At 46.1% G+C, this 24,152-nt stretch overlaps 1 protein-coding gene across 1 annotated transcript in view; it reads left to right on the top strand.

The window, feature by feature from the left end:
* Positions 1-19,880, top strand: part of LOC137384948 (ciliary microtubule associated protein 1A-like) — a 38,390-nt gene extending 18,510 nt beyond the window's left edge. Inside the window, exons 4-7 of the mRNA XM_068059659.1 lie at positions 13,101-13,202; positions 15,260-15,381; positions 16,446-16,586; positions 18,470-19,880. Of these exons, the coding sequence (XP_067915760.1) occupies positions 13,101-13,202; positions 15,260-15,381; positions 16,446-16,586; positions 18,470-18,559 (455 nt within the window). The 3' untranslated portion in view covers positions 18,560-19,880. The remainder of the gene's footprint in view (positions 1-13,100; positions 13,203-15,259; positions 15,382-16,445; positions 16,587-18,469) is intronic.
* Positions 19,881-24,152: the final 4,272 nt, after the last annotated feature.

Consider the following 24,152-nt stretch of genomic DNA (forward strand, 5'->3'; position numbering starts at 1 on the left):
AGCCGACCACGACAGCAACCTGGTCGTCAACTCCATGAACTTGGGCTGATAAGTGGAATGTTACATTCACGCCACACAAGTGCCAGACAATAACCATCTCCCCTTGACATTCAATGGCATTACCATTGCCGAATCCCCCACTATCAACATCCTGGGGTTATCATTGACCAGAAATTGAACTGGACCAACCATGTAATTACTATGGGTACAAAAGCAGATGAGAAGCTGGAAATCCTGTGGCGAGTAACTCACCTCCTGACTCCCCAAAGTATCTGTCCACCATCTACAAGGCACAAGTCAGGAGTGTGATGGAATACTTTCCCCATGCCTGGATGAATGCAGCTCCAACAACACACAAGAAGCTTGACACCATCCAGGACAAAGCAGCCCACTTGATTGACACCCCACTCACAAACATTCACTTCCTCCACCACTGACGCACAGTGACAGCAGTGTATACCATATACTAGATACAAGGCTCCTTCGACAGCACCTTCCAAACCACGAACTCTAACACTTAGAAGGACAAGGACAGCAGATGCATGGGAACACCACCACCTGCAAGTTCCCCTCCAAGTCACACACCATCCTGACTCAGAACTATATTGCCATGGGTGTACCTACACTACAGGGACTGCAGTGGTTTCAGAAAGCAGCTCACTACCACCTTCTCAAGGGCAATTAGGGATGGGTGATGAATGCTGGCCGAGCCAGCAGTACCCACAACCTGTGAAAGAATAAAAAATGAACTAAAGGGCTGTCAATTCTTTGGCCCCTAGTTTCAGGCACGAAGACTGTGACTAGACCCCAAAATGCACCCAAACCAGGAAGCCCGAAGCTGGCCAGAATTTGGGCTTTGATGTTCATGTAGATAATCTGGGCGAGCTGCCAGGGCCTGTCACTTCTCTGCAGGACACTTGCACTTCTCCCAGGGATGAGTTTCAAGCCTGACTCACCAACAGTGCCTTATTTTGTGGCGGGCGGGGGGAAAGTGGGGGCTGGGGTGGTGTATGGAGGTGGATGGGGGTGGGGTGGAGGACAACACAAGAGGGAGAGGAGGATAATGGGGGAGCCAATAATAGTCCTCAGAGGCACAGTGGAGACAATCGGCACATTGCTGCTCCTAATGGAGACTTGCATGAGCTGACTTGTGAGATCAATCAGGGTCAGCACAGTACAACATCAGTCAGTGCAAGTCCAAGCTAAGGAAAAGGAGGAGGCTATTCAGCCCCTCAAGTCCCTTCTTGCATTCTATTAGATCATGTTTGATCTGTATCTTAACTCTGTTTATCTGTTTTTGCTTCACACGGTCTCTATAGTGCACTGAAGTGTCAGCCAAAATTATGTGCTCAAGTCCTGAGGTGGGGCTTGAACTAACAACCCTCTGCCTCAGGTGAGAGTGCTACTATGAGTCAAGGCTAGCACTGAATACTTTAGTGACATGTAACATCCCAGTCCTATGTTATCGGTGTTTGTCTTTGCCTTTTGAACTCGACTTGACTGCATTCTCTGGGCTTTCTGCCCTTTATGCCATTTATTCCCTGATAGGAACAGCCCATCAAGCCTATCCCGCCATCCAATTAGATCATTGCTGACCTATACCCAAATTCTATTTACCTGCCTTACCTCTATATCACTTGATACCCTTACCCAACAAAAATCTATCTATCTCAGTCTAGAATGTTTCAATCCACAGCCTTTTGGGGAGAGAGTTCAAGATTTCCACTACCATTTGTGTGGAGAAAGTTCTTCTAGACTTCACTCTGAAATAGCCTAGCTCTAATGTTATGATTATGCTCCCTTGTTCTGGAATCCCCTGCCCAGAAGAGAATGGTCTCCCTGTATCTTGTCTATTGAATCCCTTTATCATTTTAATTACCTCAATTAGAGGGTGGCCCAGTGGTTAGCACCGCAGCCTCGCTGCTCCAGTAACCCGGGTTCAGTTCTGGGTACTGTCTGTGTGGCGTTTGTAAGTTCTCCCTGTGACTGTGTGGGTTTCTACCAGGTGCTCTGGTTTTCTCCCACAGCCAAAGACTTGCAGGTTGATAGGTAAATTTCCCCTAGTGTAGGTAGGAGAATAGTAGGGAATATGGGATTAATGCAGGAGGAGATGTGGGAGGGAATATGGGTTTATGTAGGATTAGTTTAAGTGGGTAGTTGATGGTCAGCACAGACTCAGTGGGCCGAAGGGCCTGTTTCAGTGTTGTATGACTCTCTAGATCATGACTCAACCATCTAAAAATCAAGGGAATATATGCCAAGTTTATGTAACCTTCCACACAATATACTCCTGTCAGCCCTCAGGGACATAACAATTACAGAAATATTTGGTGGAGAAGGAAAGATGTATTTATAGTTTGATATATTTCTTAACCTTCACTATAAAAAGCCACACCTTGGACAGACAGCAAAGCTGCTCCTTTATATCACTGGCAGAGATTGATCTACATCATTATTTATCTATGCGTTGTGGGTAAGGAAAATAATTCACTTATTTTCTCAGGGCCAATCAAAACATTCCGAAGAAGGGACGCTGACCCGAAACGTTAACTCTGCTTCTCTTTCCACAGATGCTGCTAGACCTGCTGAGTGATTCCAGCATTTCTTGTTTTTGTGTGTGAAAAACATTTCTTTATTGTATTTGGTTGGGTTTCTGAGAAACTTCTCTTGATCTTCTGATAGTTGGCACTCCCTATTTCAACACTAATGCAGTGTGCTGAATGAGCAACAGCCCAGAAGAGTGGTGATGAAAATAGCAGCGTCAGCCGGCATGCCTTTTTCCCGTGCCAATTACGCCGCCAGCGAGTTTCATCATGGTGGGGGTGGGTCAGCCCCGGGAACCTGCTTGATCCAGTAATGAGTCCAATTAAGATAGCTCATTGAGAGCTCGTAGAGAGACATATAAAGACCCATGTTTACACTGAAAATACCTCCATCATGTTTTTTATTTATTTAGAGATACAGCACTGAAACAGGCCCTTTGGCCCACCGAGTCTGTGCCGACCAACAACCACCCATTTATACTAACCCTACAGTAATCCCATATGCCCTACCACCTACCTACACAATTTACCTATCACCTGCAAGTCTTTTGGCGGTGGGAGGAAACCGGAGCACCCGGAGGAAACTCACGCAGACACAGGGAGAACTTGCAAATTCCACACAGACAGTACCCAGAATTGAACCCAGGTCCCTGGAGCTGTGAGGCTGCGGTGCTAATCACTGCTCCACTGTGTTGCCCCCTGTTGTGCCGTACTACCACCGTGTTCAATGGGATAGATTTAGAACAGATCTGTCAGCTCAAAACTGGGCATCCATGAGGCGCTGCGGACTATCAACAGCAGCAGAATTGTATTCAGACAGAATCTGTAACCTCATGGTCCAGCATATCCCTCACTCTACCATTACCATCAAGCCAGGGGATCAACCCTGGCTTATCTGAGGAGTGCAGGAGAACATGCAGCACCACGTATACCTAAAAATGAGGTGTCAACCCGATGAAGCTACAGCACAGGACTACTTGCTTGCCGAACAGCAGAAGCAGCGTGCGATAGACAGCTAAGCAATCCCACAACCAACAGATCAAATCAAAGCTCTGCTGTCCCGGCACATCCAGTCGTGAAAAGTGGTGGACAATTAAACAACTAACATGAGGAGGAGGTTCCACAAATATCCCCATTCTCAATGATGGGGGAGCCCAGCACATCAGTGCAAAAGTCAAGCTGAAACATTTATCACCATCTTCAGCCAGAAGTTCCAGGTGGAGGATCCATCTCCTCCTGAGGTCCCCAGCATTGGAGATGCCAGTCTTCAGCCAATCCAATTCACTCCACGTGATATAAAGAAATGGCTGAAGATACTAGATACTGCAAAGGCTGTGGATTCTGGCAACATACTGGCAGTAGTACTGAAGACTTGTGCTGCAGAGATAGCCGCGTCCCTAGATAAGTTGTTCAAGTACAGCTATAACACTGGAATCTACCCGATAATGTGGAAAATTGCCCGGGTATGACCTGTCCATAAAAAGCAGGGCAAATCCAATCCAGCCAGTTACTGCCCCATCAGTCTACTCTTGATCATCAGCCCATTTATGCACCCACCTAATTTCTTGGGAACGATCATGACTGGCTCCCCTCTTTGTTGCCGCCTCCATGCAACAGGCCTGCCCCAACCCAGCATGCAACCCATGCCCGCTCCACCAAAATCTCAATATTTTCTTTTTATTCTTTCATATGATGTGGGCATCACTGGCAAGGCCAGAATTTGTTGACTATCCCTTATTGCTCTTGAGAAGGTGGTGGTGAGCTTCCTTCTTGAACCTCTGCAGTCCATCTGGTGCAGTACACCCACAGTACTGTTAGGGAGGGAGTTCCAGGATTTTTATCCAGCGACAGTAAAGGAATGCTGATATATTTCCAAGTCAGGATGGTGGGTGACTTGGAGGGGAACTTGCAGGTGGTGATGTTCCCACGTGCCTGCTGCCCTTGTTCTTCTAGGTGGAAGAGATCACGGTTTTGGTAGGTGCTGTCAAAGGACTGACTGACCAGCGAGATAGATTCATCAACAGGAAGGGGTTCCATTCCCTCAACGTTCAGCAGGTCTGCGACCACAACAAGAGTTTCCTGCATGTGCGCATTCACTTTCCTGGCAGCTGCCATGACATATAGACAGAAAAAAGCAGATATGCAAAGGGAGCCTAGATGTGCAGTTCATAGAATGTTTTCAGGATAATTTCACAGAACAGCACATTCTGGAGCCAACCAGACAGCAGGCTATACTAGACCTGGTATTGTGTACCAAGATGGAATTAATTAATGACTTCATAGTGAAGGTGCCCCGAGGCAGCAGCAATCATAATATGATTGAATTTTACATTCAGTTTGAGGGAGAGAAGAGGGACACTCACTCAACCATTGACACACTGGTGCCATCAGGTCTGCTCAGGTTGCAGGCTTGGGCAGTACAGGGTGGTCACTCTCCTGCCATCACGGGGACATAAAAGAAGGGGGCAAGGCTTCCAGACACAATTGGGAGGCCACCTGAGTGCAAGAAAGGCAGCAGCTAGCAATGGGAGCACGACTCAGATTTTGGGTCTGATGGTGATGAGGAGCAAAATTCTTCACAGGAAGGGCTCAGCCATGGCATCAAGAGGGCAGTGGAGAGGGTCTGGAAGGCAACGGAGGCCATACCCTCAAAATCCTGGAACTCCCTCCCTAATAGTACTGTGGGTGTACCCACACCAGATGGACTGCAGCAGTTCAAGAAGGCAGCTCACCACCACTTTCTCAAGAGCAATTAGGGACTTTGTTGCCACCTCTGTGCCACTGGCCTGAGCCAACCCAGCATGCAACCCGTGCCCCCTGCCCAAAATCTCAACATCTTTTTATTCTTTCATCGGATGTGGGCATCGCTGGCAAGGCCAACATTTGTTGCCCATCCCTAATTGCTCTTGAGAAGGTGGTGGTGAGCTGCCTTCTTGAACCACTGCCGTCCTTGGGGTTTAGGTACACTAACATTGCTGTTAAGAAGGGAGTTCCAGGATTTTGACCCAGCGACAGTGAAGGAATGGTGATATATTTCGAAGTCATGGTGGTAGGTGACTTGGAGGGGAGCTTGCAGGTGGTGGTGTTCCCACGTGTCTGCTATCCTTGATGGCCACATGGGTTCAATCGATGCTGCCCTGTACCTGGGGGAATCCAGCGATGAGGTGAAACTCACTGTCCCTTGTGGCTGCGAGGCCCCAACTGTCTGGACTTGAATGTACTGCTCAACTATCGCAAATAGGGCATTAGTAAGCTGTGAGATGCAGGGGTGTGCAGCCGCTTGTGAGATCGCAGCAAGTCTGCAGCTGATCCTTGAAAGGAGCCAGAGGCAAAGAAGTGCAAGGCCTCAGTGACTCCGACGGCTACTGGCAATTTATGGTGAGCAGTGCTGTGAGGTGTGAGGTCTTCCACGACAAAGGCACATATCTCTGTGACCATCTACCTGAAGGTTCATAATCTCCTGCGGCACTGGTTCTCTGACATGTCCAGGTAGCTCCGACTTAGGCTGGAGAGAAGAGTGGGTCTAAGAATAGTATTTTAAATTTTAATAAGGGCAGTTATGAGGGCACGATAGCAGAGCTAGCTAAAGTGAACTGGCAAAGTAGATTAAGGGATAGGTCAATAGAGATGCAGTGGCAGACATTTAAAGGGATATTTCAGAATACACAGAATAGATACATTCCTATGAGAAAGAAAATTTTCAAGGGAAGAATCCATAATCCGTGGTTAAGTAAAAAAGTTAAAGATAGTATCAAACTTAAAGAAAAAGCCTATAATTGTGCAAAGATGGATGGCAGGTCAGAAGATTGGACAGTGTCATGAAGACCCCCACCTGCCAAGAATGATTTCCAGAAGGCATTTGATAAGCTGCCACATCAAAGGTTATTGCAGAAAATAAAAACTCATGGTGTAGAGAGTAACATATTGGCATGGATAGAAGATTGGCTAGCTAACAGGAAACAGAGAGTAGGCATAAATGGGTCATTTTCTGGTTGACAAGGTGTAATGAGTGGTGTGTCACAGGGATCAGTGCTGGGGCCTCAACTTTTTACAATTTATATAAATGACCTGGATGAAGGGACCGAAGGTATGGTTGCTAAATTTGCTAATGATATAAAGATAGATAGGAAAGTAAGTTGTGAAGAGGACATAAGGAGGCTACAAAGGGATATAGATAGGTTAAGTGAATGGGCAAAGATCTGAAAAATGGAGTATAATGTGGGAAAATGTGAAATTGTCCATTTTGACAGGGAGAATAAAAAAGAAGCATATTATCTAAATGGTGAGAGATTGCAGAGCTCTGAGATGCAGAGGGATCTGGGTGTCCTAGTGCATGAATTGCAAAACGCTAGTATGCAGGTACAGTAAGTAATCAGGAAAGCTAATAGAATGTTATCATTTAATGCAAGGGGATTTGAATACAAAAGTAGGGAGGTCATGCTTCAGTTATACAGGGATGTGAGACCACATCTGGAGTATTGTGTATAGTAATGGTCACCTTATTTAAGGAAGGATGTAAATGAATTGGAAGCAGTTCAGTGAAGGTTTACTGGACGAAAACCTGGAATGGGCGGGTTGTCTTATGAGGAAAGGTTGTACAGGCTAGGCTTGTTCCACTGGAGTTTTGGACAGTTAGAGGTGACTTGATTGAAACATATAAGATCCTGAGGGCTCTTGATAGGGTGAATGTGGAAAGGATGTTTCCTCTTGTGGGAGAATCTAGAACTAGGTGTCGCTGTTTAAAAATAAGGGGTCGCCCATTTCAGACAGAGATGAGGAGAAATTTTTTCTCTCAGAGGGTCGTGAGTCTTTGGAACTCTGTTCCTCAAAAGGCGGTGAAAGCAGAGTATTTAAATATTTTTAAGGTAGAGGTAGATAGATTCTTGATAAGCAAGGGGGTGAAAGTATTGGGGATAGGCGGGAATGTGGAGTTGAGGTTACAATCAGATCAGCCATGATCTTGTTGAATGGCAGAGCAGGCTTGAGGGGCCAAGTGGCCTACTCCTGCTCCTAATTCACATGTTCGTATCCCCCAGCAATCCAGGCTGCTACAACTCTTCATTTCACCACCACCCACCATCGCAACCCCCCCCCCCACCCCACCCACCCAAACTACATGCTTGGATTCTAGGGGACAAGGAATATCCCTTGAAGAGATGGCTACTCACCCCTTTATGAGACCCTGACACAAAGACACAGAGGCGTTACAAACAAAGCCATCTGCTCACTAGGACCACCACCAAGCAGGCTTTTGGGCTTCTGAAAATGCAGTTCCGTTTCCTGGACTGGTTAGGTGGCGCCTTGCAGTACACTCCTGCAAGATTCTTGCACATTATGGTGGTCTGCTGCACACTCCATAACATGGCAGTACAGAGAGCTGTGGTCCTTGAAGGCAATGATGTGCTTGATCAACACAACTCATTGGAGGAAGAGGAGTAACAGGAGAATGAAGAGGAGGAAGATGCAGAACTCAGAGGTGCCCCGCCTGCACGGCAGAAGCCTTGGCCTGGCACAGGGCTTGAGGGTCTCGTCAGGATGCCCTCAATGTCAGGGATCATCGGATCCAGGCACATTTCAGCTGAGCCCTTCTAACCCAGGAGGACGTCATTGTCTAGAACTCACTTTGAGATTCCTGTGAGAGCAAATCCATTGAAGACATAGCCTGGAATAGATCAACTCTTACCGCCAATGAAGGATTGCACATCTGTCCAGAGGATTTCACTGTCCCCATTCAAGGACCCTTGCTCCCTTCATCACTTCATCCTTCTTTTCTTGTCCCGTCATTCATAAAAGGAAGCTCACATATGTCCATATTTACATTGTGCTCAAAAAGTGCACAATTTCAGGTGAAGGAAATCTCAGTGACCCACTCAGTGCTTTGCCCGATGCGGTGGCCTCCACTCTTGGCCATTTCTGTGCGATGCTCCCCTTGTGGTCTTGGATGGGGTGGAGGCAGTCGGCTCATCTGTCTTTGGTTGTGGCTGAGATGCACACAGCAGTCGCCCTTGGGGCACGTCTATAGGCTAGTGCGCTGGCGTCATTGCAGGGACAGCCTCCATCACTGGGCCCTGCTGCACAGATAGCCCCTCAGTCAGAGGGGCCGAGGAAGCCTTGTGAGGGGTGGCACCGTCATCCTCCTTGGTAACTGCCTCAGCCCTTGGATGGCACTTCTGATGCCTGGAGGGGGCCACCAGTTAGGCACAACTGGCATCCCCTCCAAACATATCTGCACCATAACTGCCACTGATCCGTCAGGGCCACAGAGTGTGGCAAACATTCTGTGAATGTCAGTGCAGTGTTCCTGCATGTATCCAGAGTGCTGCCATATATGGCTCTCCATGAGGTTCACTACTGTTATGATCCCTGTGGAGACCACCAACAAACCAAAAGAATCGAATCCACCAACTGACTCCAATTTAGGAAACAAAAAACAAACGGTCAAGATTTCTCTTTTATAAATGTTACTTTAACACTCAAACCAAACCAACATAAATTAAACATGAACTAACAGTTAAATCACAGTTGATATATATCATAAAGGTTACACATTAACTATCAGAGACAATAAGAATATATCTCAAAATCCTTTGGCAGTCCTATCATCAGGATGAAACTGAACTGTCACAAAGTCCTCCAGGTCTTTGAACTTTTCAAGTAAATCTCAGATCATGTCTCCTAAGATGAAAACCCCAGTTTCCACTCGTTGGCAGTTTCTCTTCATTCCGAACCCCACTGATATTGTCCCTACCAAAACTGCACACCCTTCCGGAACTTCCATGGCTTTGCACACAACAGTCCTGTGGTATATCTTCACTGGTCTCACCTTATGTAACTCTTTAAGGCACCAAAAACAACTGTCATAAGTCATTCACAAATGGTCAATCCTCAGTCCAGGCTCCTCTGCCTGCAGTCAAACCATTCTAGCCTGCTGCTTTGTAGTCTATTTCAATACCAAGCAGCTCCTCTGGAAGGACAAAAAACCTGCAACTCTTAGCTTGTCTCTTTAAACAAAATTGGCTGTTTTTTTCCTTCCACTGCAGAGCTCGTCCTGTAATACTGAAACCTAAGCTCCAATCACATCTCCCTGATAAAAAAACTGTTTGTTTGTTTAACCAAGTTCTGACCTTCCAGAACTTTGAAGCTTTTAGTTTCATTTACTGTCTCAGAAAAAACAGATCAGCTGCACAGAATGTAGTCTGCACACAAGGACACTATCACACCACTCTCTCTATAGAGGAGCTCATGCATTCAAATCCCTTAGCCATGGTGGCACACATGAGTTGACCAGACTGCTCCATTCTCAGCCCATGACTGCATTACCTCAGGGTACTCTGGCATGTGGGAAAACATCTGCTGCTGCTGGTCCAAGTAGAGCCACCTTTCTTGTGACTCCTAAGGTCCTTCATCTGTGCCAGCTGAGCAGGGCTGTGTCTGTCCTCCATCCTCCAAGGGGGACGGTGCACAGCTGTCTCTGCCTCTGTCACCTCTTCCTGACACTCATGACATGTTCATCACCATGCCATCTAAGCACGCACAAGGACCCACGATGTGACTGTATCTGAGCTGCTGAAGGGTGCGCTGGTAAGGTGTGATGGTGCTTCCTCTCAGATCTCCGCTGGCAGCGGTGCAGATACAGTAACTTTCCCTGAAGAGATCATGAGAATTAGCCTTGGAGAGCTGAAGCCCCTGCAGTGCTGAAGCTTTCCATTGCAGCTAAATCTTTGGTATGCTGTCAGACAGTGTGGAGTGAAATGCATCCCCTTAATCTATGCATTCCAGTTTCTGTTCACTCTCTCCACAAGGGATGCCCATCTCGCCTTCCCCGTCTTGCTCGTGGTCAGTGACCCTGCTGATCTCCAGTGGTTCCTCTTCCATGGTGGTGACAATGTGAAGGATGGGGACTCCTCCTGCTGTCCAGGCCCTTTCACAGGCAATGTGAGACCATTTCTCTTGCAAGGACAAAAGACAGAGAGATAAGGCACTGTTGGCCTCTATGGCTGATGTCAATGGCTCATTGAGATAGGAAGCTGCATGTATCAGTGCTGGCAGATCCTCAACCGCACCATGATTCTGAGCCTGCTGAGGGGTCAGTAAGTACCCTGGGCACACATTCCTCTATGTTCAAGAGCAGCAAGTGCCCTCAGGATCCTCAGCTGGAGTGGTTGCTGGATGTTGAATATCTGTCCTGAGGGTCTGATGTTTCAGTCATCTTGCCAGAGCGAATAAAGTCATTGAACCTTTTCCTGCACTGCACCCAGTTCCTTCTGACCACACTCTGTCTGCTCACGGTCTCTGCCACCTTGATCCAGGCCAGTTTGGTTTGGGAGGGTGGCCTTCTCCTGCCACCCTCTGGAAACAGGGCCTCCCTCCCTCTTCTCCCTCACTGTCTGCAGGAGGACCTGCAGATCTGCATCAGCAAAGTGAGGGGCAGCCCTGCCCTGGGTTCCAGCCCTCTGCCTTTCCTGCTTCATGAGTAATACAGCAATCAATTCACTGAAACGGCCGCCACAGTAATGGACGCCATGGTCTGTTTAAATCGGGCCCACACTTCTTTAGTCCCGCCTTCATTCCTGCCTCTGCAGCTGCTAATTGGCCCTCCAAACCGCCCTCCAGGCAATTAAGAGGCCCCTTCCATGAAACTCAGAGCCTGAGACTGCTTTGCCCCAGAGACGGATCAGGACCTGGAAAAAGTCTTTGCAGATGGAAAACATTGGTAAGGGAAGACAGTGACTTTTTGCTGGGTTTTCCAACACAGGAAGGATTACAGTAGTGTGTGTTGGTTGTGTTACTGGACACAGAGGCCTGGACTAATAAACCAAATAACACATGCTCAGATCTCACAACAGTTTGAGAATTTGGATTCAATTAGAAAAATCTGTAACTAAAAAGCTGGGATCAGTAAAAGTGGCCATGAAGCAGTCACACTGTCATAAAAACAGAACTGGTTCAATCATGTCCTTTAGGGAAGGAAACCTGATGTGCTTACCTGGTCTGGTCTATACGTGACTATAGTCCCATAGCAATGTGGTTGACTCTTAATTGCCCTCTGAAGTGGCCCTGCAAGCCACTCAGTTGGGCATAAGCAATAAATACTAGCCTTGCTAGAGATGCCCACACCCTGAGAATTAACTTTTAAATTTTCCCTCTAATTGACCTTGGGACTTTACAAAGAGTCACCACATTGCCTGAAATTGCCCGATTAGATCACTTCCTTCCCTGAATATACTTTAAAAGGACAGGCAGGTCACACAGCTGCATTTTGGTAGCTAAATTTGGTAACTGTGCTCCAAACTACCCTTGAGCAACTTCATGGCCGAGATTTTATCCAGGTGACGGGGGTCTCAACCTCCGGCCAAAGCGCTGGCAAGAACTCTACATCGCCCTTCTGTGGGAGGCCAGCCAAATCAAGTGCTAATTAGGCACATAACTGGACAGCGGCGAGCCTTCCCCAGGATCAAGGACCCCGGTGACAGAAGTCCCGCTCTCCGACAGCTGCCTGCCAATCAGAGGCCGGCTGCTCTTTAACTGAGCAGCACCACTGCAGAGGTGGTGGCTGCTGCCAGTGGAACACCTACCCGAGGCCTAGGAGCAGTGCTATACCCAGGCCAGAGGTGGGTCAGGGCGGGAGGGGTCTCGCAGGGTGAGGATCGTGGGGGCGGAGGGTGTAGGGGGGTCGACAGCAAGGGCAGGCGTTTGGCTCCCAGTGCGCACCCCCCTTCCCAATGCCCGTCCCTTGTTCAGGCACTAAGTGCCTTTTATCAAGGGAACAGCCTCCATACCCCCCAACCCTCATCTGGAGCCGGCAAGCAACCTGCATGGTTTTTCTTGTGGGCTCCCCATGCGTTGATAGTCCGTTCGCAGGCCTTCTCACCCTGGACTTAATTTCAGCGGAGGCGGGAAGGTGGCAGTGTCCGCACCCCAAAAACATCCCACCTGCTTACATGCTCTCACCGCCTCCAAAACAGCCGCGAGGGACAGCATAAAATTCCTTGTTACCCCATGAGAGATTTGAAAATACCAGAGACCTGCTGAAATCGGTGGTTGTGATATTGTTTGGTAATTGAGAGGGATGGACGGGTAGAGGTTTGTGATTTGTACCTTTCCCCAGCGGTGGAGGATGACCTCCGGTCTGAATATTGCAACATTGCCCACTGATTCCACTTTGTTTCCGACCAGTGTTACTTGTTTAGGTTACACATGAATAAATTGGCTCTTGCACATCCCAGAAATTCATCACCCCATAATTAATGGCTGTGCTTTCAGTTTTAGGGCCTAGGCCCCAAACTCTGGAATTCTGTCCCTAATCCTTTCTGCCTCTCTACCTCTCTTTCCTCCTTTAAAACACGGCTTAAAACTTACCTCTTTGACCAAGTTTTTGGTCATCTGTCCTCAGATTTCTCTTGGTGTCAAATTTTGTTTGAAATTGCTCCTGTGAAGTGGCTTGGGACATTTTACTATGTTAAAGATGCTATAGAAATACAACTGGTTGTTTAAGTTTTATGTGAATAAGATGCATTTTTGTTGACTGACCTTTCAATTTTCTGTTTTGCGGAACAGCAAATTACAGAGTACAGGAAGCAGATAGATTAGTTCACCGCTCCGTACCGGCCTATTCCATTGCACAGCGAACGGTCGGGTTCAAAATGAATGATAGCCCAGGTACAGTAACTGGTGCTCAGAGCTTTTAACAGAACCTTTAATATGCCACACAAATTATCCGTCTGTTATATTTCTGCTCTCCGATTGGCTGATACCAACAATGAAGCCCATTTTCTGCAATTTGATTGGTCCTGAAGTTGAATTCAATGCTAAAGAGATAGTTTTTGACAACCCCTCAAAGTCCAGCCTGATGAAGATAAAAAGTATCACATTTAAAATGTGAACAATGTCTTAAATATTTCCACAAGTTTGGCCGAGTCCTCGCACGTGTCTGTGAACAACACTTTGTGAGTAATTCATCCTCATCCTTGCCTGTTCAAACTCATGGGAATGAGAGTCCTTAGTTATAGATCTAGGGCTCCCTGTCACTCAGACTCACTCCCTCAGACCTGTCACTCAGACTCGCTCCCTCAGACTCATCATTCACACTTTTTCCCTCAGTTCCTGCCACTCACACTCTCCCTCAGTCCCTGTCACTCGCACTCTCTCCCTCAGTACCTGTCACTCAGACTCAGTCGCTCAGTGCCTGTCACTCAGACTCATTCCCTCTGTTCCCGTCACTCACATTCCCTCCTTCATTCCCTCCTTCAGTCCCTGCCACTCACACTTGCTCCTTCAGTCCCCGTCACTCTGACTGTCTCCCTCAGTCCCCATCCTTCATATTCTCTTCCTCAGTCATCACTCAGACTCTCTCCCTAAGTGCCTGTCACTCTGACTCTCTCCCTCAGTTCCCTCCTTCACACTCTCTCCCTCAGTCCCTGTCACTCACACTCTCTCCCTCAGTTCCTGTCACTCACACTCTCTCCCTCAGTCCATCACTCACACTCTCTCCCTCAGTCCCTGCCACTGAGCCAACTGTCATTTTAGCTCCAGTCCAAAGGAGAAATTTGGTTCAAGCAGGAGGAGAGTCCAGGACTGGAGGAGGCCCAAACAGGTACGTTTTTTTGACTGAGGAGCAGGTTCTCCACACCCCACGTGGAAAGTTTAGGCCTCCCCTATCCCCTCCTCATTCTCCCACCCTGCAACTTGCCTTCTTGCCAATGTGCCCTTGCCTTCCACCCTCTGACCAGCAGCTGCTTCCCATTCATTTCAGAGAGCGGCAGCTGACCAGCTGCCTGGATTTAAAATCTACTGGGCCTCACTCTGCCCAGATCGGATGTATTTGGCACTCACTCTTGTCTGTCCCAGTCCACTCCCTGGTACCCCACTGCCTGAGCTGCTCTGCCTTTGACTGGTATATGTGATGATTAAACATTTGCACGCATATGTGCTCTGAGCCCAGCTTCCCTTTGGCACTACAACACAGTTTAAAGAGGGAATCTCGCCATGTGAGCAAACTCCTTTTAAAACAGGTGTCCCTGTGCTGCACCACTTTTAAAGGGAGATTTCCCTGATGGAACCATTTTTACTCACTGTCATATTTTAAAGGGGCCTGGTATTAAGGAGGCTCCCAGCTGAAAATCTGGTGTGAACTCAGGGTGAACCTTGGTGGAGAGACTGGAGAAGTTGTTCACCTTAGAGTAGAGACGATTAAGGGTAGATTTTTTAGAAATGTTCAAAATCATGAAGGTTTCTGATAGAGTAAGTCAGGAGAACTTGTTTCCAGCACCGTAAGGGTCCATAACCAGAGGACACAGATTTAAAATAATTGACAAAAGAACTGGGTAAGATGTGGAAAATGTTTTTTATACAGCGAGTTGTTATGATCAGGAATGCACTGACGGAAAAGATGCTGGAAACAGATTCAATAATAACCTCCAAAAGAGATAAATACTTGAAAAGGAAGATTTAGAGGGCTGTGGGGAAAGAACAGAGGCAGTGGGACAAATTGGATAGCTCTTTCAAAGAGCCAGCACTGGCACAATGGGGTGAATGGTCTCCTTCTGTGCTGTAAGATTCTATCTCTGAGAGGAACTCTGAGGCTTGGCCCTCTAGCTCGGCATCAGTTCAGATCCTGATGGTTGTTGCCTGAAATCCAGGCTGCCTGACCTGGCATAGCATGGACACTGTGGGCCATGTGAATAGCTCATCTCAGCTCTGTTTCCTTTTTGCACTAGGGCCTGCACGTTACAATGAAGTGGCAGTGTCTGGGCCTAAAATTCCACATCTGAAAGCAGCACCTGCCTACACCATGTCACAGAAAACTGCATTTGGTAGCATGCTGAGTAAGATTGTGAAGGTAAGTGAATTCAAGTCTGGGACATGGGGTCAAGGTCTGTTTCATTTCTGGCCTTGATTTTAACTCTCCCTGCTTGATGGAAACTAGGGTGGTTGGGAAACATAGTTAATATGGAGTGGGGGAATTGCCCATTCCTTTCCCCACCTCTAAACCTGTCTGGTTTCAGTGTTAAATGTGCCTGTTCAGGCTCCAATCTGTGATTGTAACCTCAGACCTGAGTATGGGAAGACATGGTGACTTCCCCATTGGATAAACCTGTTGAGAACAGGAGCCAGGGCCAGAAGAGGTCAAGTGAGTTTCCTTTTGGGCCAGGAAGAGCAGGAGTGTCCCACCAGGACAACTTGGACCTCAGTTACCCAGGGCTTTCCCTCTCCTGGCCTTGATTGCCTGACAGGGGCTAAGGGAGTGTGTCGGAGGTGCTGTGCTCCCAAAGAGATGGTAAGCTAAGGACCCATCTGTTCAGGCGAGCGTTAAGAATCCCACGGCAAGTAGTTCTCCCAGTGTCCTGGTCAACATTTCTCCCTCAACCAACATCAGCAAAAAACAGATTAACTGGTCATTGCTGTTTGTGGGATTTCATTGTGCCTAAAATAGCTCCCACATTTTCGTCCACAAAATTCATTGCATTTGTAATTAATTGCATGTAGAGCACTTTGAGATGTTTTTAGGAGGTGTGATAAGGTCCCAAACTGATGACCTCTACCACCTAGAAGGACAAGGGAAGCAAGTGCTTAGGAACACCATCACATCCAAGTTCCCCTCCACATCACACACCATCCTGACTTAGAAATATGTCACCGTTCCTTCATTGTCGCTGGGCCAAAGTCCTGGAACTCCCTACCGACCAGCACTGCGGGAGCATATTAACCACATGGACTGCAGCAGTTCAAAAAAAAAGGCTCATCATCACTTTCTGCAGGGTAACTAGGGATAGGGCAATAATGCAGGCCTTGCCCACAGCCTCAGATGAATAATATAAAAAAATGTAAAAACAAGACTGACTTTTTTTTTACAAAAGTACTTTTTGTCTACCAGCCTTGGATCTTACTAATCTTTAATTGCAGACCCCAGGGCCATGTGCATATAAACACGTAGAAACTGATGTGTTCAAAACCAGAGCACCTATATACACCATCGTGGAACGTAATCAGATTCCAGGAGACACTACAATGAAACCAGGACCTAATCGTTACAGAACAGAAGATGTAAGTAGCGATTCTGAATAGGAATCTGTCACTTAATCTCATCCACTCCCCATTGTGTTAGGCTGAACTCTCCCCAAGGTATCAGTAGGTAAATGTGCCTCCAATCTGGACTTTTGCCCTGTGGGTTATGTGAATCTGAACCTGGGTTGTTCTTGTAATGTTTTGATCTCTGCATGAATTGCCTGAATTGTATTGTGATCTTTTATAATATTTATCTAATGTTAAATTCAGTTATCTTTAAAATTAGCTCAAACTGGCTGCAATAGTAACTCAGGATGTTAATTTGCTGCCAAAGAGAGGATCACATTGTGTAGACTCTGCAGCACTTCACACCATTATGAGAGAATGGTTCCTGACTGACACGAGCATAATAATTTTAACTAGGGGTGAGAATCAGGGAGGAGTGGTCAGGGGTGGGGGGTGTGGGGGAGGGGAGAGGGTTGAAGTGGTCGAAGAACCATCTGAGCCCTCCAGAGCATGAGTCCTAGGATATTCTAACTCCCAGGCCTCATTCAGAGGCCCCAACGCTGATTCCCACCTGAAGCTGTGCTGTGTTAGTTAGGGGCAGCCTGGAAGGACCAGCTAGTCCTAGGCCTTCTTTGTGTGCTCATATGTAAATGATGGCCTCACCAAAGTGTTCGGATTCTGAAGGGACTTTCTAAAGGTGGGGTGAAAGGTTCAAATGGCAGGTAGGGCATAAGTAGGGAAGTCGGAGGCGGGGGGATCTTTATCACTCAAAGGGTAATTGAGTTGCGGAATAAGTAACCAAGTAATGACATTGAAATGGATGATGTAAATGGAATCAGAAGATAATTACATGTGTTCCTATGTAGAGAAGGGATGAGGGGTATGGCGAGGAGTTGAGTTGAGGGATGGATTGAAAATTGTACTTTGTTGCCTTCACCTTTCTTACAATGGATTCCCGATCATAAACACTCCGAATGAAAAGGCGGCAGCCTGGCCAACAGAACCAGAATATGGACTCACTGATTAACTGTATACCTGGATCAGAGAAGAATTCACTTCCGTTGATCGTATGCTACTGATGAGAACAAATTTACTGCCCTCCACTTCACCACTCACTGTTGACAATTCCCCCTCACAAGAATTATCACTCTTTGAGCTTGGTTTGTGAATTTGTTTGTTGGGCTGTGGGAACCAGTGCACTGGTATCAGGTAAGGGTATTAAAGCATACAGAACCAAAGTGGGTAAATGTTGAGGAACAGATCAGCGATGATCTGATGAATGGCAAAACAGCTCTGACAGGCTGAATGACATCCTCGTGTTCCTATGGCCACTGACTGGTATATTCATTGGCAGCTGGGCAATGGGTGGGGGAATGATTGGCAGGACCCGTGTCACCATTTTAGGCATCCACCTGGTGTGCCAAAAGTAATGGGCTCTATGACTTTAGCAATTGGCCCAAGGCCTGTACAGCTAGGGTGTGGGTTGTCCCACTGGTAAATTGGTCTCCTTTGTGCCTGTTATCTGAAAAATGATTGCAACATATCCCAATTTCCACCCCCAAATGTCTGCAAGCTATATGATCACACGAGGCATCATCACCTCCTGTCCTTGGGCACAGCTCACACTTGCTACATTTGTAGTATGTTCCAGCAGATCACATCAGGAATGCAGGGACCATGGCAGATTTGGCCTTTCCCTATCCCAGGGTCCTCCTGAGGCACAATGAGCTGAGCAGCTGTTCCTCACTTGAGACTGAGATTGAACATGAGGCCTCCCTGCTTTCAGTTCCACACCATTTAGGAAGAGAGTGTTTTATGTACGGTCTCAATTTAAAAGAAATGCATGGAATTATTTGTGTTGCATTACTAACATGTGGAGAGACTTAGAAGTTTAACCCTTTGTGATTTTTTCCCAGGTGAACTTGCATAAAAGCTACCCCAAGTACACTTTTGGAATCCACCACTCTGACTACCTCGCACCCCTTATTGTGGCTCCCTCAGACTAAGAGCCAACAACACCAGCCAGCCCCAATCCCCCAGCACAGTTTTACAGCCCTGAATTGCAAAAAATGTCAATTTTAATTTTAAAAAAAATCTTTCATTTAAACATTTGATTCTTTCTCATCTTGTGTGTATGATGCAAAACCTGCCAGCTTTCTATGTTAGGAGCTTGGTGTTGAAATTTAACCCAATAAAAACACTCATGGTAGTGGTGAGGCACAACGTCAGTGAGATTTGCAGAACTGGGTTATAGGCAGACTCTAGGCTTATTTGTCTTACAGCAACCTAAACGATGGTACATCCACGATCTATTGCGACTTCTCATCCATCAGAATGGCAAGGAATTCTATGACCTTTCCCAGGCTGCATGACCAGACTTTTCACTGTGGAGAGGAAACATCCAAGTGAATTCTCTGCAATAAAGGGTGGCACAGTGGTGCAGTGGTTAGCACCGCAGCCTCACAGCTCCAGGGACCCGGGTTCAATTCTGGGTACTGCCTATGTGGAGTTTGCAAGTTCTCCCTGTGACCATGTGGGTTTTCGCCAGGTGCTCCAAAGACTTGCAGGTGATAGGCAAATTGGCCATTGTAAATTGCTCCTAGTGTAGGTAGGTGGTAGGGAATGTGGGATTACTGTAGGGTTAGTATAAATGGGTGGTTGTTGGTCGGCACAGACTCGGTGGGCCGAAGGGCCTGTTTCAGTGCTGTATCTCTAAATAAATAAATAAATGTGCCTCACTTCGTTATTTTGCATTGGTCATTGGGGACTTGTCCTGGAGGCTGTAATGAGGTCACCCTACCCTCAGAGGAAGCAGGGTTTTCGTCCAGCAGTCTGGTGGCATGGTGCCAAAATGAAATTCACTTCGGGCTCATTGACTTGACAGTGAAAATGATCTTAGGAGGCAGTAATGGGGAAGGGAAGGTGAGGGGGACAGGTTTTTGTGCTGTTTTCTTCTATTTCTTCCCCACACCTGTTGCCAAAGGAGATAGAGATTCACGGCATCTAGGGTTAGATCAGCCAAGCCAAACTACCAAGAAAGAAAAAATCTTCTCAGTGGAGGTTAGAGGGGGTGACCTCACTGAAGGTTAGAGGGGTGTGTCCGCAGTAGAGGTTAGACAACTTTGGACAACCAGGACAACTTTGCTTCCATGTTTGGGGATTAGATTACATGGATTGAGAGATAATAAAACATTCAAACAGATGGTACATTACAATATTTACCATTGTGAATGTAGCGATTGTAGACTAGCTAAGCTGCTCTATAGAGATGTGCATTGTGGGTGTTATGGCCTGAGATACAGAATGGGTAAAAGGAATGGTTCATAATCCAGGGATCTAAATAAATATGGGGGGGGGGGGGGTGGGGTTTGCAATTTTTTTAAAAGAGTGTGGGAGAAATTTATAGTAAGGGAAACATAATTAGATTTTACCCTTGTGCATAAGAAACTAATAAAATGAAAAAAAAAATCTGTCTGTGCATGTTCTATAAAATGAAAATATAAATGTTTTGAAAATTGAAACGGCATAACAAGACAAGGTAATTTTCCCAAGAAATTCCTAATTTTTTGATATTTCTCAATCCTATCTACCGTCTTACTGTATCCCCCATCCCCACATATCCACTTTGTCACCTTATCCCGCAATCCTACCCACCTTTGCACCACATCTCCCAATCTCTTCTATCCACCTTCAGATCCTTTTCTTCAAACCCAGAAACATTTAATACGCTGTCACCTCACTTGCACTTTATGCTTCAATGTTCTTCAATGATAACTTGCTCCACATTAAGCACTGAACTATACATTGGCGTCCTCCCTCCCACCACTCTTGATTAAATACTGAACTGTACAGCACGGACACACCTTCACTCATTACATGGACAGCACGGAAACAGGACATTCAGCCCAACAAGTTCATGCCGGCATTTATGCTCCACTTGAGCCTCCTCCCATATTTCCTTATCTAATTCTATCAATATAACCCTCTAATCCCTTCTCCCTCACATATCTAGTTTCCGCTTAAATGCATTATATTATTCACCTCAACTACTGCCTGTGGTACCGAGGTTCACATTCTCACCACTCTCTGGGTAAAAGTCTCTTCTGAATTCCCTATTTAATTATCCTATATTGGTGGCTTCTAAGAGATGGTAATCGGACAAGTAAAGAAACAAAAGATGGGTCTAAATGGGGTGTAAATGGGTAAAGCAGAATCATCGGCAACATAATTTTAAAGACCTCTGTCATGTCACCCTCACCCTTTTTTCAAGAAAAAAAAGAGACCCGGCCTCTTTATCCTTCATTCTTCCCTGCTAGGTACAACTTTGTAGTTCTGGTATCATCCTCATAGATCTTTTTTTGCACCATTTTCAGTACCTCTGTATACTTTTTATAATAGTGACCAGAACTATAAACAGTACTGTAAGTCTGGTCTAACCAATGTTCAATACAACTTTTGCATAACCTTACTACTTTTCAATTCTATCCCTTTAGAAATAAATCCCAGTTGTTGGTTTTCCTTTTACAAAGCCTTATTAACCTGCGTCACTACTTTTTGTGATTTGTGTATTTCTACACCCTTTTCTCTACCACTCCATTTAGATTTTTCTTTTCCAAGTAATATTTGACCTCCATATTTTTCTTAACAAACTGTAATGCTTCATACTTACCTATGTTGAAATTCATTTGCCAATTATATGCCCATTATGTAATTTTATTAATGTCTTCTAATTTATTGCAGTCCTGCTCTGTATAGACCAACCCCTCTCTAACCCCCACCCCCCCAAAAAAAAATTGGTGTCATCTGCAACTTAGAAATTGGGTTCTTGATTCATAAGTTTAAATCGTTAATATAAATTGTGAACTGTGGTCCCAGTACTGATTCTTGTGGAACCCCACTTCCCACCTCTGCCACTTATCCCTGACTCTGTATGCTTTGACCTTATTCATTAGTCTATTATGTGGTACCTTTTCGAAGGCCTTTTAGAAATCAGGATATATTCCATTTATTATATTACTCTTGTCTACTCTGTTCCCTCTTCAAAGAATTCTATGAGGTCAGTCAAACAAGACTTTCCCTTTTGAAACTCATGCTGAGTATTCATTACTTTTTTTTGGTTTCTAGATGTTTTCTATTTTCCCCCTCAATAGGGATTACTTCATCTTTCCTACAACTGATATTGGTGGACTTATTATTCCCTGAGCAAGTTTTATCTCCATTCTTAAATATAAGTATAATATTAGCTATCCACCAGGCCTTTGACCTACACTTTTTTGTAACAAACTATTAAATATGTGTAATAGTGCCTCTGCTATCTCTTCCCTAGATTCTTTTAAAATGCTTGGATACAATCCACCAGGACTCCTGATTTAAGACTTAATTTTATGTGGACACCTGCTCTCCTGAATAAACAATGAACAATTCATGGGCACACCACTCCTCGTTAAACAGTGAATTGTACAAACTTTAAAAATTTGTATAATAGTCTAAAATTGGTAACCTGTTTTAGGTGTCTCCCGATTTTAATTCTATTCAACGATGAGGAGCTGAGGGGGGAGGAAAGTGGGGTCTCTCTGGAATTGAGTTGGCATTACAATGATATACAACTGGTGCTAAAGGTTTGGAACTGAGTCAGCCCTTCGTGACAGACTTGCTAATCGACATCCGTGATTAAAGTTTCAAAACAACTTCATTGATTGAGGTCATGAAAGGCGCTATATAAATGCAAGTTCATCTTTCATTGATTGGTGAGCCAAGTGTGTCTGCAATACTCATGTGATCTGATGATTGTCCAGCTGGCCTGGCTCAATAGTGGGATTAAGAGAGGTAGACTCATCAATGGAGGCTGGGATTCCTTCCACTCAGTCAATATACCACTGATTCTCTGACTCTCAATCCCATCAACCTGCCCCCAATGATGGCTGCATAAATGCATGGCTCAGGATATGAACTGGACCAACCATGTAATTACTATGGGTACAAAAGCAGATGAGAAGCTGGAAATCCTGTGGCGAGTAACTCACCTCCTGACTCCCCAAAGTATCTGTCCACCATCTACAAGGCACAAGTCAGGAGTGTGATGGAATACTTTCCCCATGCCTGGATGAATGCAGCTCCAACAACACACAAGAAGCTTGACACCATCCAGGACAAAGCAGCCCACTTGATTGACACCCCACTCACAAACATTCACTTCCTCCACCACTGACGCACAGTGACAGCAGTGTATACCATATACTAGATACAAGGCTCCTTCGACAGCACCTTCCAAACCACGAACTCTAACACTTAGAAGGACAAGGACAGCAGATGCATGGGAACACCACCACCTGCAAGTTCCCCTCCAAGTCACACACCATCCTGACTCAGAACTATATTGCCATGGGTGTACCTACACTACAGGGACTGCAGTGGTTTCAGAAAGCAGCTCACTACCACCTTCTCAAGGGCAATTAGGGATGGGTGATGAATGCTGGCCGAGCCAGCAGTACCCACAACCTGTGAAAGAATAAAAAATGAACTAAAGGGCTGTCAATTCTTTGGCCCCTAGTTTCAGGCACGAAGACTGTGACTAGACCCCAAAATGCACCCAAACCAGGAAGCCCGAAGCTGGCCAGAATTTGGGCTTTGATGTTCATGTAGATAATCTGGGCGAGCTGCCAGGGCCTGTCACTTCTCTGCAGGACACTTGCACTTCTCCCAGGGATGAGTTTCAAGCCTGACTCACCAACAGTGCCTTATTTTGTGGCGGGCGGGGGGAAAGTGGGGGCTGGGGTGGTGTATGGAGGTGGATGGGGGTGGGGTGGAGGACAACACAAGAGGGAGAGGAGGATAATGGGGGAGCCAATAATAGTCCTCAGAGGCACAGTGGAGACAATCGGCACATTGCTGCTCCTAATGGAGACTTGCATGAGCTGACTTGTGAGATCAATCAGGGTCAGCACAGTACAACATCAGTCAGTGCAAGTCCAAGCTAAGGAAAAGGAGGAGGCTATTCAGCCCCTCAAGTCCCTTCTTGCATTCTATTAGATCATGTTTGATCTGTATCTTAACTCTGTTTATCTGTTTTTGCTTCACACGGTCTCTATAGTGCACTGAAGTGTCAGCCAAAATTATGTGCTCAAGTCCTGAGGTGGGGCTTGAACTAACAACCCTCTGCCTCAGGTGAGAGTGCTACTATGAGTCAAGGCTAGCACTGAATACTTTAGTGACATGTAACATCCCAGTCCTATGTTATCGGTGTTTGTCTTTGCCTTTTGAACTCGACTTGACTGCATTCTCTGGGCTTTCTGCCCTTTATGCCATGTATTCCCTGATAGGAACAGCCCATCAAGCCTATCCCGCCATCCAATTAGATCATTGCTGACCTATACCCAAATTCTATTTACCTTCCTTACCTCTATATCACTTGATACCCTTACCCAACAAAAATCTATCTATCTCAGTCTAGAATGTTTCAATCCACAGCCTTTTGGGGAGAGAGTTCAAGATTTCCACTACCATTTGTGTGGAGAAAGTTCTTCTAGACTTCACTCTGAAATAGCCTAGCTCTAATGTTATGATTATGCTCCCTTGTTCTGGAATCCCCTGCCCAGAAGA

The sequence above is a fragment of the Heterodontus francisci genome, chromosome 27, assembly GCF_036365525.1.
Source record: "Heterodontus francisci isolate sHetFra1 chromosome 27, sHetFra1.hap1, whole genome shotgun sequence".
Classification (NCBI taxonomy): Eukaryota; Metazoa; Chordata; class Chondrichthyes; order Heterodontiformes; family Heterodontidae; genus Heterodontus; species Heterodontus francisci.